The sequence below is a fragment of the Bactrocera neohumeralis genome, chromosome 4, assembly GCF_024586455.1.
Source record: "Bactrocera neohumeralis isolate Rockhampton chromosome 4, APGP_CSIRO_Bneo_wtdbg2-racon-allhic-juicebox.fasta_v2, whole genome shotgun sequence".
Taxonomy (NCBI): Eukaryota; Metazoa; Arthropoda; class Insecta; order Diptera; family Tephritidae; genus Bactrocera; species Bactrocera neohumeralis.
Window position 1 is genome coordinate 78,191,114 of NC_065921.1, and position 20,056 is coordinate 78,211,169.

A 20,056-nucleotide genomic window follows, 5' to 3' on the forward strand; every position below is an offset into this window, starting at 1 on the left:
AAAACAGGATTGAAAAAATAAAAAAACATAATTGAAAACATGAAATAAATAAAAAGAAAAAATAAAGAAAAACATAATATTGAAAAAAAAAATAAAAAGCATGATTGAAAACAATAAAGAATTAAAAAAAATTAAAAAAACGAGATTTGAAAAAGTTAAAAAAACATAATTGAAAACAACAAATGAATAATTAGAAAATAGTTAAAACAAAAAATTAGAAAAGAAAAAAAAAACAAAATTGAAAAAATGTAAAAAGCATGAAAACAAGATTGAAAAAAATTAAAAAGCATAATTGTAAACAAGAAGTGCATAATAAGAAAATATTAAAGCAAGAGAAAAAAAAGGAAGATTGAAAAAATAAAAAAAAAAATAATTGAAAACAAGAAATGAATAATAAGAAAATACGATTAATAAAAGATGATTAAAAAAAGATTTATAAAAACAAAAATTACAAAAAAAATATAAGAAAAGCTAATATGAAATGATTAATAAAAGATTTAAAAAATGTAAAAAGCATAATTGAAAACAAGAAATGAATAATAAGAAAATATTTAAAACAAAAAATAAAAACAAATAAAATTAAAAACACATAATTGTAAACAAGAAATGAACAATAAGAAAATAAATAAATATATTAAAAAAATTTTAAAATAAAAAAAACTTAAAAAAAATATAAGAAAAAATTAATAAAAATGTATTAATAAAAAAAAAACATTAAAAAATATATTAAAAAAATTGTTAATAAAAAAGCTTATACTCAAATATTGTATTTTGACTTTCTTTGTTACACACCAACTTAACCTCTTTAAAAAAATTTCATTTTCAATTTTTAATCCCAACATTTTTTTGAAAGTCTTCCATTTAATTGAAAAATTTTATTTAAAAAATTCGCAATCCTTATTCAGTCATAAAAACTCATTTAAGTAAAAACTGCGTAAATATTATGTTATCCCCGTTCGGACTAGTAAAATTTTTTATATTAGAAAAATTTAAAATTTTTTTGAATTCACCATATTACAAAAATGTGAAATTTAATTTTTTCCTATTAGTTAAAGAAAATTAACATATTTCAAACCGCAATTACAGTAACAATAAAAAGTTTTATTTAACAAAGAACTGCTTTGTTATTGTGTTTTTCAAGAATGTCTTAATACCCTGCACTATCACTAAAGCAAATAAAAAAACAAACAAATTTAATAGACAAACGGCCAGACCTTGTAGGCTTTCTTGGTAAAAATAAAATTAACTGTAAATGCAGTTGTGGTGGCGCATTCATAAATCATTTGCACGTATGTATGTACATATGTACATACATGATACATATTAAATTTTTTTTTTTTTAATTTAATTTTTATATATTTTAATTTTTTCTCATGGATTTATATTTTTTATATTGCGCTACGAACAATATCTTTGAAATATTAGAAGAAAACTGCTAAGTATTGTCTATACACGAGCAGAAAATTATTGTAACTGTAAAATAATTTATAATGAAAATATTATTTGCTTGCATTGTATTTGGAAAATAAAAATAATTTTTGGATACATAGATATGTGCCATCTGATCAAATTTGACCCGGACTGTGAAAAAACTACATTTTCGCGTATTTTAATGCCAATCTTTATTATAACGTTTGCATACGCAGTTTAACTGGAACGATTTGGGTCAAATTTGGACAGGTGGTAGGTATATATAAAAGTAAAATGGGTAGCTGTTTTGAAATACGAATACATATATAACTTTTGTTCTTGTAGTTAAGTTACTGAAATTTCGATGTTTATACAGTGGGCGGGAGAGGAGTAACTTTTTGGTCATAGTTTTGCTTTCCGCAGTCGCAAGTTTCGCAAATGAAATGTCCGTTACAATTTTGTATTAGTTTTTCAAGGGGTTACAGAGGTTTACGGGTTTCAAAAAATCGATTTTTTTACTATCTTATTAAATTCTACAACATCTCCTAAATTTTCAAGTAGATCGGAGTAATAGTTTCGGTATACAACCTTGAGAGCTTGTGCGCTCGAGGCCAGCTAAGCTCGGTGCGCCGTCTTTAAACGCGTTTTTTCGAAACTGTGTTTTTGAAGTCGGTTGGCAAGATTTTTCGGGAACTACTCAACCGATCTTCATGAAATTTTACATAGTTCTTTAAGATACAATACTTAAAGACTTGGACGAAGGATTTTTTTGATTACAACTATTTGGAAAAAATTGTTGCAAATTTTAATTTTTTTTGTAAAAATGTCTGCCAAAAATACAATTTTCAGTTTTTTTTCTTCGTCCAAGTTCTAAAATAAGGTTTTAATTAAATAATGTATTCTTTCACTTTAAATGATCTTGTCAGGAGTTATCCTACCAACGCGGACGCATCTCTTTTCTGAGTGGTCACCGGAAATGGCGTCGCAATGGTCGAGTATAAAATATTTTTTTTTCCAAAAATTTCGGTATTCCTTTGTTAATAGTGTATGTTTGTAACAAAAAAAAAAATTTCTGAAGAAATATTTAATTTTTTATATGAGAAAAAAGTTTTTGAAAAAGGCTGTTTTTTACCCGAGGAAACCCATGTAACCTCTTAAGCATCTTTACTCTATAGAAAAGATAAAAAAAATTCAGAAATTATATAAAAAACGTACAATGAGTTTCAGTAAAAAATTTATAAGTGTATATATGTATGTACATATGTATATCGTCGCTTTAAATGGAAAACAATGTATCATCAAACAAAAATTGAAAATTATTGTTAGATATAATAACCTATATATTGGTTATTTTATAACGAAAACTCTAATTTTGTTTTAATATGAGTGTTTGATAACCATTTTATAGCCGATTTATAACCAAAACTATAATTTTGTTGCAAAATGAGTGTATGATAACCATTATATAACCATTTTATAACCGAAATTCAAAGTTTGTTTTAATATGAGTGTGTGATAACCATTATATAACCATTTTATTTACTATAATGTAATAATAACGTTTTTCCTTCGCCTGTAAACTTTGTGAAAAGTGATTTTACGTGATTTTGCATTTTAGGCGACGATAGGTATTGTGACGTGTGCATGTAAAACTGCTTTCAGTTTCGCAAGTGACAACCGTACTGTAACTACTGTAACTAATCTTGCATTGTGCTTGTCTTTTTTTAAGTAGCTCGATTTATTTGTCGGAGTATGACGTTTTAGACACTAGATAAAAATTCTATTGTTTTTACAGTTGTTTAAGCGCGTAAACGTGTGCAAGTGCATAAGTGTAGATATGTATGGCGCGAAGTAAGGTGTGTAAATTTTTTGTTTAATTTCTTCTAAATGCTAAGTGAGGTTACTTTTGACTACTTAACAACAATTGCAACACTATATTATTTATTGTTGTTTTAATATACATATTTTTCTAAAGTTTTAGTCGAGACCACTCCAAAAAGCATTCAAAATGCGCTGGCAGCTTACGTACAGATGTTTACATTTATTTTATATACATATGTATGTATATGTACGTGTGTGTTGTGGTCTACTACTCGTAAATACCGCTAAAGGCACTTTAAAATTGATTGTGTGCATAATACTCGTAATTGTTTATTTTACTAACAACTAACAACTACCGACTACTCATTATCAACAAGCTAAGTACACGCTTACTTACATATGTACGTATTTATATACATAAATATGTATTACTAACTGTTCATATACTGGCATTTTCTATTTAGGATTCGTTTAACCTTAAAAAGTAAAATTAAAAATAAAAATTAATAAATACGCTAATAACTAAGTTAAACATTGTTTGAATCACCAGCAGTGAAGTAGCAATATTTTACCAACAATTAAAATGCCACATTTATATACACGCCAATCCTCAATACTGTACCATTTTCACCCACATCACTGTTCCATCTGTTCGTGCCGCTTATCTTGCGCTTGCGCATGCGTTTTACGCTTGTGCCAACGCACGCTGGCGAATTGTGCAAAACGCTGCCCGCAAATGTCGCATTTGTACTTCTTCACTGGCAAATGCAGTTCGTTGTGCTTCTTCAGATTGGCGAATGTGGTGTAGGCCTTGCCGCACACATCACAAACATGCTTACGTATATTCAAGTGGCCATTCATGTGATCCGTATAACGGTTGCGCTCGTAGAAGGCCTTGTCACAGATGGGACAATGAAAGTTGGACTGGTTGAGGTGGGCGCGTCGGTGTGTGTCGTAAAAGGACCAAGTTTTGAAGGATTTGCCACAGAAGCTGCAGATGTAGGGACGCTCGCCTGAAAGTATGAAAGGTGGAAATGCGTGTTAATAATGTGATAAGGTGTATATGAGATTATAAGGTTATAAAATTTATATTTTTTTACAGTAGAGGAAAGCACCGAAAGCCGGAGTGCGGAACTTTAATCCACCAAACGTAATCTACTCCCAACTCAAGATAAGACTATGCTCAATAATGTACAATAGGTTCGAATAAAATTACTCAATCCATTTTTAAGAAATAAATTCGCAAAAAAGTATTTTATTTTTACCATGAAAACCCTTTCCCCCCTTAAGCACTTATTACATTTGTTTCTTAGGTCGACTAATTGTTTAGTCACTGGTACCACCATGAGATCGTCCGCATATGCTACTAATTTCAAGACTTTTGTTTCCTGTCTTCTTAGTGGGCCTAATACTGTGCCTTGCGGTACTCCATTCGAGATAGAGTAGCTCTTGGTGCCTTCGTCCGTATCATAAATCAGCCCTTCTATATTTAAAATAACTCGTTATAATGTTTATGAGGTATTCAGCGTCGCGTAATTCATCCAGTATTTTGATTAAGACTTATCGTAGTGCATCAATAGTGGATCTCTTTTATAATTTTTATAAGCCGTATTGTCTCTCTGATAAACCGCCGGCTTCCTGGATTGCTAACTCCCAGCGGTTTCGTACTATATTTTCGTACACTTTGCCCATTGTGTCGAGCATATACAGAGGTCGGAACGATGAAGATTCTTCAGGTTGATTCTTTGGTTATGGAAGGAGAACCAAACCTTGTACTTTCCACGGGTCGGGGAACACCTCTTCCTTTATAAAAGCGATGTTTTTTTTAGCAAACAGTTGAGGTTTTAAACCTTATAGCTTCCTTCAGGGCTGTTGGGTATGCCATTTAATCCAGGCGCTTTGGTGTTTTTAATTTTCTCTGCTTTGGTTGATATAGTATAAGAGGCCCTCAGAGTGGACCCTTAAAGCCGGTCAGAAAACAAGAAAAAACGTTAACTTCGGCTGCACCGAAGCTAATATAGCCTTCACAGCTGCATTTCTTTTAGTAACTACATATGTGTTCAGTTTGTATGGTAGCTATATGCTATAGTTAACCGATCCGATCAATTTCTTTGGAGATTACATTGTTGCCTTAGAAAATAATCTGTACCAAATTTGGTGAAGATACATTGTCAAATGTGAAAGTTTTCCATACAAGAACTTGATTCCGATCGTTCAGTTTATATGGCAGCTATATGTTATAGTGGTCCGATATCGGCCGTTCCGACAAATGAGCAGCTTCTTGAAGAGAAAATGACGTTTGCAAAATTTCAAAAGGATATCTTAAAAACTGAGGGACTAGTTCGTATATATACAGACGGACGGACGGACGGACATGGTTAAATCGACTCAGCTCAACATACTGATCATTTATATATATACTTTATAGGGTCTCCGACGCTTCTTTCTGGGTGTTACAAACATCGTGACAAACTTAATATACCCTGTTCAGGGTATAACAAGGTAATACACATCATTTTCTTTGATTACAGTCTTGTGGTTCCAAACGAAGTCGTTCCACAGGGTCGAAAGATACTACGGAATACTACTTGATTGTTTTGTGGCGTCTACCTGAAGTAAATCGTCGTAGACGACTGATTTATGTCGACGAAAATTCTTGGAATCTTTACCAATACTCGTATAGAGCGCAGACACATACTAGCCTTGTGACCGACTTTGCAAAAACAACTTTTAAGTTCCAAAGAACAACTGCACCAAGTTTTATTAAATTATCTCAGTTTTTACTCAAGCTATAGATTGCATGGACACACGGACGGACGGGAATTTAATTTATATTTGAAAAAAAATTAATAATAATGGAAAGCTCACCTGTATGACTACGCATATGAATGGCGACCTCGGTGGATGTAGCAAATTTCTTATCGCATACTTCGCAAGCATACGGAAAATCACCTTTATGACGCCGGATGTGTATGGTAAGATTGCCCGGTATTTGGAAACCCTTACCGCAAAGCGTGCAAATAAATGGTTGCATGCCATCATGGCCAGACTTATGAATCTTATACTGATCGGAGGTCTTAATTAGTTCAGCGCAAACATCACAGCGAAATGGTCCCAGATTAACATCGAGAAATTCCATCAGCTTCGTTTGTATAATTGACGGTGGCGGTGGTGGCGGCGTTGTGTTGTTTTGTGTGGTTTCGACTAGACGCTTATGCTTTTCGGCTGAAAACTCTTTACGCATTTCATATAAGGTTTTCTGCAATTCTTCCAATGTACTATCAATGCCAAGCATCAGATTGACTTCCTCGAGCATTTGGTTGAGTTCCTCATTGCGGTATGTGGTCGAACGATAATCGGGGTGCTCGACATCCCAAAGCGCTGAATAGCTCTTGTAGATCTCAATGAATGTCAGATGATCATCGTTACTTTTGAACTCGATAGATTTAGCCTTTAAATATTGTATCTTTGGTTTGCAAGCGATAACACCTTTGCGCTGAAAGACGTTAAATACAGTTTGTTAGCGGTTGCTTGCGATTAAGGAAACCTTATTTAACTCAATGTTGAAAACATATTGTATATATGTAAATATATATTTAATCACAGCTGCACTACTATGTCATGGTATATAACCAAAATTGCTTACCTTTTTTAGACGATCGCATAACTGATCTTCGAAGATCTTCTGCAGGAACTCCATTTGTTCAAAGCACCACAATTTCGGCGCATACAGTCCTTTTTGTTCGTGTACTATACGTAATTCGCGTCGAAAGCGCGTTCGTAGTTTTTGTATCTCGGTGGCACATTCATCGGCGGTCATGTTAACATCCTTCTCCAGCAGCAAATTTATTGAGATCTCACGCATCAGTTCATTCTTATTACATAGTAAGTAGTTGGGATGCTGCGGATTCCAGAGCGATTCCTGTTTACGAAAGGCGTCCAAAAGATAAGTAAGTACGGTACGATTATGTGTGGAACGTGTCGATTCTGTGCAGTCTTCATCCAATGATTTATCCGAACTGTCCAATTGTTTCTACAACGAGAAGTAAGTCAACACATAGAAAGAGTTCAATACAGCAGAAAACAGCGCTCGCTCAACTAATCGTACCTTAACTCTACGTGCAGCACGTTTATTCTCAATGATATCACGGAGAAACTCCATTTTCTCGAAATATTTGAAACGTGTCTTATATTTGCCCTTACGTTCGCGCGCTTTAGCCAATTCCAGTCGATAGCGTGAGCGTAGACTCTTAATGATCGCATAGATCTCGGAGCCGTCCAATGAGTAGTTCATATCTCGCAAGAGTGGGCGCGATAATTCCTCGAACATCTTACGATTCGCGTTGTATTTGTATTGCGAATGATTGGGATTCCAGAGTTTTTCGTTCTTTTTGTACGCTTCAAGCAGGTAAAAGATCACTTCGGTACTATGCTCATTTTCGTTGACCAAGGGCTAAAAGGACAAACGAAATCGCTATACAAAAATACGTATTTATGAGTGCTCTTAAGTTTGCTAAGTACCTTTTCGCCATTTGGCGTTTTCGATGTGTTCAACGGCAATGCTATAAGGTTTCTACGCAATTCTCTGTCGCTATATGGACTGGATACATCATTTTCCGGACACTGTAAAAATGAAAGGGAAGACGTGTAATTTTTCATTTTACTTTTTTCAGTACTAATCATCAATCACAAGCAGAGATAGAGACAACTTTTCAATAAAATTTAAGGAATCTGGAGGAATGGTGAATTTTACAAGCCAAAAACGAGTAAATAACGGATGATCCAGTGAAGAAAATATAGCACCCGTAGCTGAGAGTGGACACGAAGATCGTGGAGAGTCGATTCGGCACCGTTCGTAGCAACTCGGACTGACATATGGAACGACTTGACGCATTTTACGTCGAGATCTTAAATTGAAAGCATACAAAATACAGCTTGTGCAAGAACCGAAGCTGTTCGATCTTCCCAAGCGACATCGCTGCGCTCTTTGGGTTTTTGTAAAGTTCCAAGAAGATCCGACGTTTTCGAGCCAAAGTTTGTTCAGCGATGAGGCCCATTTCTGGCTCAATAGGTATGTAAACAAGCGAAATTGTCACATTTGGGACGAAGAGCAAGTTAAAGAGAACTGTCATTTCATCCAGAAAAAACTACGGTTTGGTGTAGTTTGTGGGCCAGTGGAATCGACGGTCCATTTTTCTTCCAAAATGATGTCGATGAGAACGTAACCGTCAATGGCATCTGTTACGGCGCCGTGATAACCGACAATTTGATGCCTACAATTGAAGATCGTGACCTCGGCGACATTTGGTTTCAACAAGACGGTACCACTTCCCACACATCGCATCCATCAATGGATTTATTGAGAGAACACTTCGATGTTCACGTTTTGGTCCGGTCAATTGGCCACCAAGATCGTGTAATATCACACCGTTAGACTTTTTCCAGTGTTGATATATGAAAAAATGCTCGTACGAGTTATCGAAAATTGGACTCAACGGATGGACCATCTGAGTCGTAGGGAAAGGGTAAGCTTCAAAAATTAAATGTCAGAGAATGTTCCTTCAAAGGATAATAAATATTCACCATTAAATTTGAATTTTCTGTATTTTTTTCTTTAAAATGGATTACCCGTTATATTAGGGTTCAAAAGTTGAGGCACTTTGTAGGTGAAAAAATCGTTGATAAATTCCATTTAAAAATATTCAGTTTTATAGCTTGAGTTTTTACTCTCATCATCTCTATATTCTAACGCTCAATTTGGCGTCTTCTCTGCAGTCACAATTTTGTCCAAATGTACCGGTGTACTTATTAAATGTTAATGGGATCATTTTTTATTATTTTCCTTTGCATCAAAGCTATTAACTACCAATTCATAGCTATTAACTAGCTTGGACTTGCTCCACATTTACAGGAAATACTAAATACATTTGTATATATTTCCAAAAAAAAAGGCCGCTTCACCCAAGTAGAAATGTTCATGTTTGTTAAAGACTTGCTTTTCCTGACTTTTGGTATCGTAAAATTAATTGATTGGCGAAGTAAATTGCGCCCCATTTTCGCGAATTCAAATGTCTAAGCATTTATTTGACATTACTTGTACATACATACAGTGCACAATTATATACAGACGTATTGTTAGTACTCGTAATCATGCACAAACAACCATAAAATTATTTTGATTGCCTGGACTGCCAAATATAAATATTTATTTATTCATGGTACATACATAAATATGTAGGAACATATAGTAAAGGTTTCTAGCTATGTCTGTATGTTTATATATGTGTAATAATTCGAAGTCCAAAACCCTGATAAACCAAAACAGCAGTCATTAAACAAGATATATATCTTGATTTGCCACGCAGGCATACAAACATACCTGACTAATAAATTCCATATTTACATTTGATTAGATTGAAGACTTTGATTTTTTATTAAGTATTCAGACCGTCATGATATTATTAGATATGCCTCGTTCTGGACGGCCTTCGACCTCTTCAACTGATGAAAATATTAAAAAGTGAAGGATATGGTGCTTGAAAATAGTCAGGCCAGTGTTCGAGAGGTGGCAGGAGAGCACTACATCTCTCGCGAATTCGTTCAAATGATTTGGTGGATATTTTGGGTATGAAATGCGTGCTTGCTCGACTCGTCTCGATAAAGCCGAATTTTTTCTCAAAAAAGAGTTCGATTGTGACCGCCTTTAAAGTCAAAAACACAATGAATACCATCGATCAACCACCGTATTTACCAGGGTTGGCTCCGTGTGATTTTTTCTTGTTCCCCAAACTGAAATGGCCGCTCCGTGCAACCCGTTTTCAGTCAATCGAAGAGATAAAACAAAACTCGCTGAAGGAGTTGAAGGCTATACCAAAAAGGTCTTATAAAGAGTGTTTCGAGGACTGGAAAAATCGTTCGCATAAGTGTTTTACATCCGGTGGGGATTACTTTGAAAGTATTGATATTATTAGATGCCGTCAGATAATTTTCTTTTTGTAATATTTTTTTGTAAATTTTTCCGTTTTTTTAAATGTTCGGCAACACTGCTTACCACATAGTGGCTAATAGTCGCTACATAATCCAATTTTTAACGTCAGAATTCGAAGGAATTATGAAATTCTATCGTCACCTATTTGAAAATTAATTTTTATGAAAGCTTTTTTGGAGTTTCGGGCAATACCCAAAGACAACTAGCTCAATTCACTAGAAAAAAGTATAAAAAAGTAAAGGTCAAAAGCAGAAGAGGCGTGGTCAAATAAAGAATTCGGCTACTCGCAACTTTAAACAAGAAAGTAAAACCTCCTGTTGTTTTTATCGTTGTAGCGGCATAAAACATTCCTGAAGTAATTTCGAGGAATGGTGCCGAGTTTGCAATCCTTGGTCGAATGAAAATCCGTGTTCGTTCCGGTTACTTAGACCTAACTATCGTGCGAACGCTAACTCACTTATCATTGTCTCTCCAAAAATTAGACTAGTGGCAATCACTAGTTACCAGGTCCGCACAATAAAGGATGTATAAGAGCTTCCCAATCAAGCTTCCGGAACTTCTGGCGAGTCACTATCGATATGTAAGGCCTGGCGTTGCTCTGATGGTACACAATTCCTTTCCTATTTTCACAAGCTGGCCGCTTCCAGCCGAAAAAATTTCTTCAAACGATCCAATTGTTAACGAACAGGTCCGAAATAAGAGTTTGGCCGTTTCGAGAGCAGCTCATAATAACTTAATCCTTGACAATCCCACCAAACACATAATAAAACCTTTCTCAACATCAATCTTAGCCTAGTCACTGTTTGCGTAAGCTCACAGCGACCAGTTTCGCTTGATGATCGTAAGTGTTTCACTTTTCATCAACAGTAATCATCAGCTTTTGGGACCATTCCACAGCGGAATCGCAGGAAATTGTAAAGCTGATGAGCTAGCAAGGAAAGGCATATTAGAAACGCTATCACGAAAATGGGAGTGGATCGGTGCTCCCGTAACCTTTTGTGTTCTAGATATCTGGGCTTCGCGGCAGCTTGGCCAGCCCTGGGTCACCATCGGTATATGCGCTCAAGATCGATCGCAAGAGATCTAGTAAACTCCTTGCCCTCAGTAAGGCTAGCCTCTTCCTAATTGTGGTTCTTTTAACAGACCATTGCCCTATTGGCGTCCATGCTGTAAGGCTGGGAATCTTACCAGACGCCATCTGCAGAATATGTATGGAACAAGATGAGGTGGAAACAACTCAACACTTCCTTCCGCATACCTTCAGACATCCCATCGAAGTGATTGTAAAAATAAAGCATTTCTTTTTACTAGACCTCGATGTACCCAGCTAACGCTGATTAATCCAAAACTAAAGATACTGACGGAGTCATGTAACTTGAAGTGGCTTTAAGCTCATTTTCACGTATTCGTACACTTGCAGGTTCCACTCACTCCTCATTACACCCCCGTTAGTATACGCATGTAAGCTTTGATGATTGCCTGAAGACAACGTCTGCTAATTTCTTAATCTGCTGATGTTGCCACATCGGTTTCTGTAAGAGACTCTTAATGTATTAAGGCGTTGGCTTGACGGAATCTGTATGTACTAAATATACAGAACGAGTATGTATATACTTGTATATACATAAGCTGCATTTTAACCGACAAGAAAGTCATGTGACCACAAGAATGTTTGTGGTAGCCGTCGGTATCAAGAAAAAACTTCTTCCTGCAATGCCGCTGCTAAGCGAAATGTCAACAGCTGGATTAAAATTAATGCGTGTTTGACTTTGTGGAGTGCCTCGCCGTAAACGTACTCGCACATTTGTACATATCTAATGATATATGGAATTATTAATCAACTTATGATGCTCATGTCCTACATAAGTAATTATAAAAGCAGTGAGTGTTGACATAGCGAGCACACAATAGCTGATGGTTGGCGAGCACTCCTGCTTGGTAAGAGTATTTTTAGATTGAACATCAAAACTTGTTTTTATGTGACGGCAAATTTGCCGTTTTATCAAAGAATTTCAAATTCAAAGCATAAAAAATAATGTGCATAAAGTTGTGTGTGCATATGTGGCCACCATATCTGCAACCAGAAGACCGCACAAGCACACATATTTTATGCAAGCTTGTATGCATGTATGTGTATAAATATGTAGGTATACAGGACTAGGCTTACATATGGTCCTAACAGAAGTTTTACAGCAGTCTTTTTCAGTCAGTCTTCGAGTAAATTGAATGAGAATTCAGACAGGTCCTAAAATGCTTGAGAAAGTGAATATGAAAACGAATCCAAACAAAGCGAAATTGCTCTGAATATGAACTTCAAGCATATATTTATAATAAAAATCGTTAATGGATTCCAGAAATCAAACTTTTGTTTTTGAGTACTTATCACAAGTTGTCAAATCTAAACTATATATATTTACTTAAATACAAGTATACTTCTTGTCCTATCTATTTTCGAAACGAAAAAGTCTGCTTCCGGCAATCGCTGAAGGCACTGACTATCCCAGTTGTTGCTGTAGCGGCAGAAAATGTTGCTGTAGTAATTTCGAAAATGGTGCCGAGTTCACAGATCTTGGTCGGATATAATTCCGGATGCTTTCCGGTTAGTTATACCCAACTGTAGTGGAAACGGCCGAATCGAGGCTTTTAATAAGTGTATAGGCTTTGAATTAAGCATTGTCATCTTTGTATAGAGCGATTATGAAATTTTTATGAAAATACGTCAAAATGTGTTTTTTGTGAGTTCAGGACAACTTTGGTATATATGTATGTATATACCAAGCTTAGACCTGTCATTTACTCTACTGGGATATAAATAATACATATGTTCTTACATACACTCAGTTGATTAAAATCCATGTTCAAACACTAGTCTACACTTGTTTCAGCCAGTGCGCCGCTTGAGCTTTCGTAACCCTTTTCATTTTCGATGAGAGCAGATATACATACATATATACATATGTATATACATCATACGTACTAGGTTCATAATACAGGTAGTCAAAAAATTGTACAAGAATATATTTTGAGGTTTCATCAAACACCTGTATATTTAAAATTTCCAACCACTTAAGGACCGAATTATAGTTTCTGACCAGACTTGGAAGTGCCTTTAAGGTCAGAACTTAGTAAATAAAGAAAAAAAAATTTTGAATAAGAAAGAAATAAAATTAAAAATCAATAAAACAAGAAAAAACGTTAACTTCGGCTGCACCGAAGCTAATATACCCTTCACAGGTGCATTTCTTTTAGTAACTAAGTATCCAGTTTGTATGGCAGCTATATGCTATAGTCAACCGATCTGAACGATTTCTTCGGAGATTACATTGTTGCCTTAGAAAATAATCTGTATACCAAATTTCGTGAAGATACATTGTCAAATGCGAAAGTTTTCCATACAAGAACTTGATTCCGATCATTCAGTTTGTATGGCAGCTATATGCTATAGTTAACCGATCTGAACAATTTCTTTGGAGATTACATTGTTACCTTTAGAAAATAATCTGTACCAAATTTCGTGAATATATCTTGTCAAATGCAAAAGTTTTCCATACAAGAACTTGATTCCAATCGTTCAGTTTGTATGGCAGTTATATGTTATAGTGGTCCGATATCAGCAGTTCCGACAAATGAGCAGCTTCTTGAAGAGAAAATGACGTTTGCAAAATTTCAAAACGGTATCTTAAAAACTGAGGGACTAGTTCGTATATATATAGACAGACAGACGGACATGGCTAAATCGACTCAGCTCAACATACTGATCATTTATATATATACTTTATAGGGTCTTCGACGCTTCCTTCTGGGTGTTACAAACTTCGTGACAAACTTAATATACCCTGTTCAGGGTATAATAAAACTATTCGTCGAATTCTACCGTCATGTAAGCTCTACCCGTTTGTACAGTTTATGTTAGTTTAGGTTAGTCTGGTAGGCTAATGAGCCACGCATAGACCAGTTTAAGCCCTTTACGATATCACATTCAGTTACTAGATCCATGAGGAGTAGTTATCCTTTGGGATGCCTGCGCTTGATGCGAATTTTTACAGACTTTGTGATCTCAGTATTGATACCTCTTCCAGTGTATCATACCGTGGGGACCGCAGATGCTTACAGCGTAGTCTTGCCAATACGGGACAATTGCACAAGAGATGCTTCGATGTTTCCCTGGTGGCTTGCTCTAGACATTTCCTGCAGTCTTCTCGATCTGTCAGCCTCATTCTGCGGGCAAGTGTCACCACCAGACGGTAACCAGTCAGTATGCCGATCATGTTTCTATAATCTCCTCTATCGAGTGCCAATAGGGATTTTTTTACTTCCGATCTATCGTTTTTCATACGACTTTTGCAGTTTTGACCCAAGTAGCTCGTTTCATCGGGTTTTGATTTGCTTTGCCATACTTTTGTAAAGGTCGTCGTATGGACGATGCATGGGTTTCTCAATGTGGATCACGTTTGCGGGTGTTAGCCGTCCAGGAGCTAAACATTGTACAAAAAACCGTCTGGAATCATTTGAATACGGCTGGATATAAAAAATAACCGATGTACATACTTATGTATGTATTTATAAGCTCCACATGAGTTAAGGCAAAAAACCTCATGGATCGAATTTTCATCGCGCCATTCCTAAAGCGGATGGTTAATAGTGATGAAAAGTGAATCACTTAAGATAACGTCAAGCATAGTTGAATCGCGGTAAGTCAGCGCAAATGGTGGCCAAGTCCGGTTTGCCGGACAGGAAGGTTTTGTATGTGTTTGGTGGAATTATCAGGGAATCATTCACTAAGAGCTGTTCTTCGTACCCCAGTACTGTCAACAATGGGATCGTCTGAAGGAATCAATCGACCGTCAGAAGTGCCCAGCATCAGTTAATAGGAGAGGAATTATATTCTTTCAAGGCAATGTTAGGCCTTACGCAGCGATAGTGACTCGCAGGATGCTTCAGGGGCTTAGTTGGGAGATTCTAATGCACCCACTTTATAGTGCAGACCTAGCAACAAATGATTATTATCTTTTCTTGCCTATAATCAATGATTTTGTGAAAGATTTCAGTGTAGAAAATACAGCAGCCGTAGCTGAGGATGTACACGAAGCCCGTGGAGAGCAGATTCGGCGCTGCTCGCAATAACTGGGACTGACGTATGGAACGATTTGGTTCCTTTTTCTTCGAGATCTTAAATTAAAAGCGTACAAAATATACAAGAACTTTTTGAACCAAATGTTGTTCAGCGATGAAGGCCATTGTTGGCTCAATGGGTATGTAAAACAGCAAAATTGCCGCATTTGGGTTGAAGAGCAGCCTGAAGAGATTCAAGAGCTGCCATTTCATACAGAAAAGAACAACGGTTTGGTGAGGTTTGTGCGCCCGTGGAATCATCGGTCCACATTTATTCAAAAATGATGCCGGTGACAACGTAACCATCAACGGCGGCTGTTACCGCGTCAAGATAATCGACCATTTGATGCCTGAAATTGAAGAAGACGGCGCCACTTCCCACACATCGCATTCATCAATGGATTTTGTCAGAGAACACTTCGGTGAGCAGATAATTTCACGTTTTAGGTCGGTCGATTGAACATCAAGATGTGATAACACACCGTTATACATTTATCCTGTGGGGGTATGGAAAGTTTAAAAACTATGCTTCCATTCAGAACTTGGAGCAAATCATCACGCGTGTCATTCGCCGGTTACCAATCGAATTGCTCGAACGAGTTATCGGAAATTGGACTCAATTGATGCACCATCAAAGACGTAGCCGCGGTCAACATTTGGAAGACATAATCTTCAAAAAATAAATGTCAAAGAATGTTCTTTCGAATGATAGTAAACATTTCCCAAAAAATTTTAAGTTCTGTGTTTTTTTCTTTTAAAAAGTGTGGAGCCTCGAAATGGATCACTGTTTACGGGAACTAGCCCTACAGTTTTTCAGATACCGATCTGAAATTTTGCACACTTTCCTTTCTTCACTAGAAGTTGCGCGTTAGTCGAAATCGCCACTATAGCTTATAGCTGCAAGATAACTGATCCTTGTATAGAAAACTTTTTATTTAATAAAATACTTGTATCTTAACAAAATTTGGAATGGATTATTGTCCAAGGTAGCGGTACAAGCTCTGTATATTGAGATGGGCATACTATAGCATACAGCTGGTGTAATTTATACTATACACTTGGAGGTGGTCTCACATTTACAACAAATGAGACCAGTCTGTACAATAGAGTAGACTTAAATGTCCTCTGCTCTCAGTGGTCCCGTGGGAGAGACATGAGATGGAAGTAGGCTAGAAAGAAATACAATTTTTAATGAACACTGCCAGCGTTCACTGTAGCTGACATGCAAGAACCGCTAGGAGCAACGCTAGTATCTGCATCCATTCACGTCATATTGACATGTGTGACGTAATTTCACAGCGACAATACAATCGAGTCTTTATTCCCGACTTCAATGATTCAAGCAACACTAATTGCTGTGAACCAAACAAAGGCACATACATGCTTTGCACATAGCACACATACATATGTATATACATATGTACATGTAGTGAGTATGGTACACGCAAAGTGTGCTCCACTTGTGAAATGAGCATAGAATTTACGAACCATTGTAAGTCCTTTTTTTAATAATTTATGCATAGCCTTCATTTAGGGTTTTTCGGTGGCAACTTGTACAGAGTCCACAGCATATTTATACACACAACAACAACTGCAAGTGTGTACGTGTCATTTTGAAAGTACGTTTATTTACATACGAAGCTCATATCTAAGTGTGTGTGTGTTTGTGTGTGTGTAAGTCGGTAAGCTGTTATTTGCAGCCATATTTTATGCCGCTACTAAGTGGTATTTAATGAAAGCAACATGACTTTAGTCACACCCGCACTATTGAACACAAAAAGCTCCGCTATTTGGTCCGCTATTTGCGCGCTGGTGCTAATCAATCTTTTATGGTTTAATTAAGTCGTCTAATTTGTGGTGGATTTTCCAGTATCAAATTATCTCTACATGCGCTATTTGCTTAACTTAAAGCTTTTTGTAACTTTTATTTTTTTTAGCTTATTTTTTGGGGCATAAAATATTAGTTTTCTACTTAGTTAGTTGATAGTTGTTAATTGAGTGGTGGCATTAAAGTGCAAACCTTCAGCGCCTAAGCGTGAAATCGCATAGCAAATAACGCTGTTTTTAAATTTATTTATTTATTCTACCATTATTTGCTTGGCGTGGCTGGAAAACCGCATTGCATGCCACCTTGACAGGCATAACGCATCCACGAATGTGGAAAATGAAGCATTTCCATGCTTAGCATTCTACAATGCGACCCAGAAAAGCATGAAAACGCGCTGGCGTATATGTATATATAACATATTTAGTATTTTATATACATATGTACAAGTGCATGTGGTTACGTCACAGTGATTCAACGATCGATCGATCGTTCAATTGACTGGTTAACGAGCGTCGATAAACGCGATCATTCCATTCCATCATGAATGGATACAGAGAACACTGATTACTTTGATATGCAAGCAATTGGCGGCGCTTCAATTTATGCGTACATAAACGGGCATACTAGCCGTGCAAGATCGCGTCATTTTCAGTACTTTCGAAGTAAAAAACAAGAAAAAACGTTAACTTCGGCTGCACCGAAGCTAATATACCCTTCACAGCTGCATTTCTTTTAGTAACTATGTGTTCAGTTTATATGGCAGCTATATGCTATAGTTAACCGATCTGAACAATTTCTTCGGAAATTACATTGTTGTCTTAGAAAATAATCTGTACCAAATTTCGTGAATATATCTTGTCAAATGCAAAAGTTTTCCATACAAGAACTTTTTTCCGATCGTTCAGTTTGTATGGCAGCTATATGCTATAGTTAACGGATCTGAACAATTTCTTCGGAAATTACATTGTTGTCTTAGAAAATAATCTGTACCAAATTTCGTGAATATATCTTGTCAAATGCAAAAGTTTTCCATACAAGAACTTTTTTCCGATCGTTCAGTTTGTATGGCAGGTATATGCTATAGTTAACCGATCTGAACAATTTCTTCGGAGATTACATTGTTGCCTTAGAAAATAATCTATACCAAATTTCGTGAATATATCTTGTCAAATTCAAAAGTTTTCCATACAAGAACTTTTTTCCGATCGTTCAGTTTGTATGGCAGCTATATGCTATAGTGATCTGATATGGGCGGTTCCGATAAATGAGCAGCTTCTTGAAGAGAAAATGGCGCTTGCAAAATTTCAAAACGATGTCTTAAAAACTGAGGGACTAGTTCGTATATATACAGACAGACGGACGGACAGACAGACGGACAAGGCTAAATCGACTCAGCTCAACATACTGATCACTTATATATATACTTTATAGGGTCTCCGACGCTTCCTTCTGGGTGTTCCAAACTTCGTGACAAACTTAATATACCCTGTTCAGGGTATCAGAATCACAAAGTTAACAATTTGCAACGCGCTTTAAACAAAAAAAAAAACGAGAAAATTTGCGATGAGCTCTTCCTTCGACTCCAATTTCTGTATGGCAAGTGATTTTTTCAAGCCTGGAAGCAAAAAGAAGGTGTCAGACATGGTGAGTACGGTGCTGGGGGCAACAAATTGTATCCCAATTCGACCAATTTGGCCATGGCGATGGCGAAGGCTCAAGGTAGTGCGTTGTCTTAATAGAAGAGCACTTTTGCCTTGCCAAATGTGGCAGCGTTTTTTTGCTATAAGAAGTCAAGCCGGCTCAATAATGTGGCTGAGTAGAACCTGTCGACCGTTTTGACTCTTTTTAAGTTGTCGATCACATCTTGTGAATACCAGTTGGCTATCACCTTTCTGGCCAATAAGATAGTATCCGCTTTCTTGCGAATAGGTTCGTCGGCTGAAATCAATTGTTTCAATTATTCCTCTAACTCAGATGTCTAGCAGTCGATTCATATTAAGTTGACGGTCACAACGCGACGCAGAAACCTCTACTGGTTGCGATGCAACAGTGTCAAAAACTGGTGTCCCGCTTGCGCTTATAGTCCTGATATAAAAAAACGACGCATTGTCATAAAGTGGCGTCTCGGTTGTCTGGTTTGAATAGCAGCGACACGAACAACTTTCTCAAGGCCAATAACAGATAAAAAGTCCCCAGCCTACCATGGTAAAACATTTTTTTGGCAACATTCGTTTTTTTTTAAGTCAACACAGTTTCCTTCAAGGTTATACACTGGTTATAGCGACCACTTTTGGATACGGTTTTTGTAGTACGATTTGTTCTTTTGCTTCAAAATAGACTCAGTTTCGACGTTCACCTCTTCATTCGACGAAAATTTCTTCCCGGTAAGCATTCTTTTGAGATCTGAGAACAGGAAATAGTCGCTGATGGCCAGATCAGGAGAAAACGGTGGATGCGAAAGTATTTCGAAACTCAATTAATGTGTTTTTGCCATCGGTTTCACTGAGTTGGGACTTTTATTGTCTTGTTGAAAAAGTTCTTTTTTTTCCCTTCAAATGCAGTCGTTTTTCGGCGATTTCGTCCCTCAAACATTTCAATAACGCTATGTAATAGTCGCTGTTGATGGTCCTTCCTTTTTCGAGGTAGTCAATAAAAATTATTCCATGCACATTCCAAAATACCGACGTCATAACCTTGCCAGCCAACTGTTGCTTTCTAACACGCTTTGGAGCGGGTTCATCGTGTGCGGTACACTGGGATGACTGTTAATTGGACTTCAGAGTAAAATGATGGGGAGATGTTTCATCTACTCCACGTATCGAAGTAAAAAGTGGGGTTTATTGGGCTTGAACATCTCCAAACACTGGTCAGAAATATTAATTCGCTGTTGTTTTTGG

General features: G+C 36.5%; 1 protein-coding gene across 1 annotated transcript in view; it reads right to left on the reverse strand.

Annotated features, from left to right (window-relative positions):
- Positions 1 to 2,968: 2,968 nt before the first annotated feature.
- The window catches only part of LOC126755505 (uncharacterized), a 50,427-nt gene continuing 33,339 nt past the window's right edge, over positions 2,969 to 20,056 (reverse strand). Inside the window, exons 2-6 of the mRNA XM_050468124.1 lie at positions 7,753 to 7,854; positions 7,340 to 7,684; positions 6,878 to 7,264; positions 6,100 to 6,727; positions 2,969 to 4,244 (exon numbers count right to left, since the gene is read on the reverse strand). Of these exons, the coding sequence (XP_050324081.1) occupies positions 3,868 to 4,244; positions 6,100 to 6,727; positions 6,878 to 7,264; positions 7,340 to 7,684; positions 7,753 to 7,854 (1,839 nt within the window). The 3' untranslated portion in view covers positions 2,969 to 3,867. The remainder of the gene's footprint in view (positions 4,245 to 6,099; positions 6,728 to 6,877; positions 7,265 to 7,339; positions 7,685 to 7,752; positions 7,855 to 20,056) is intronic.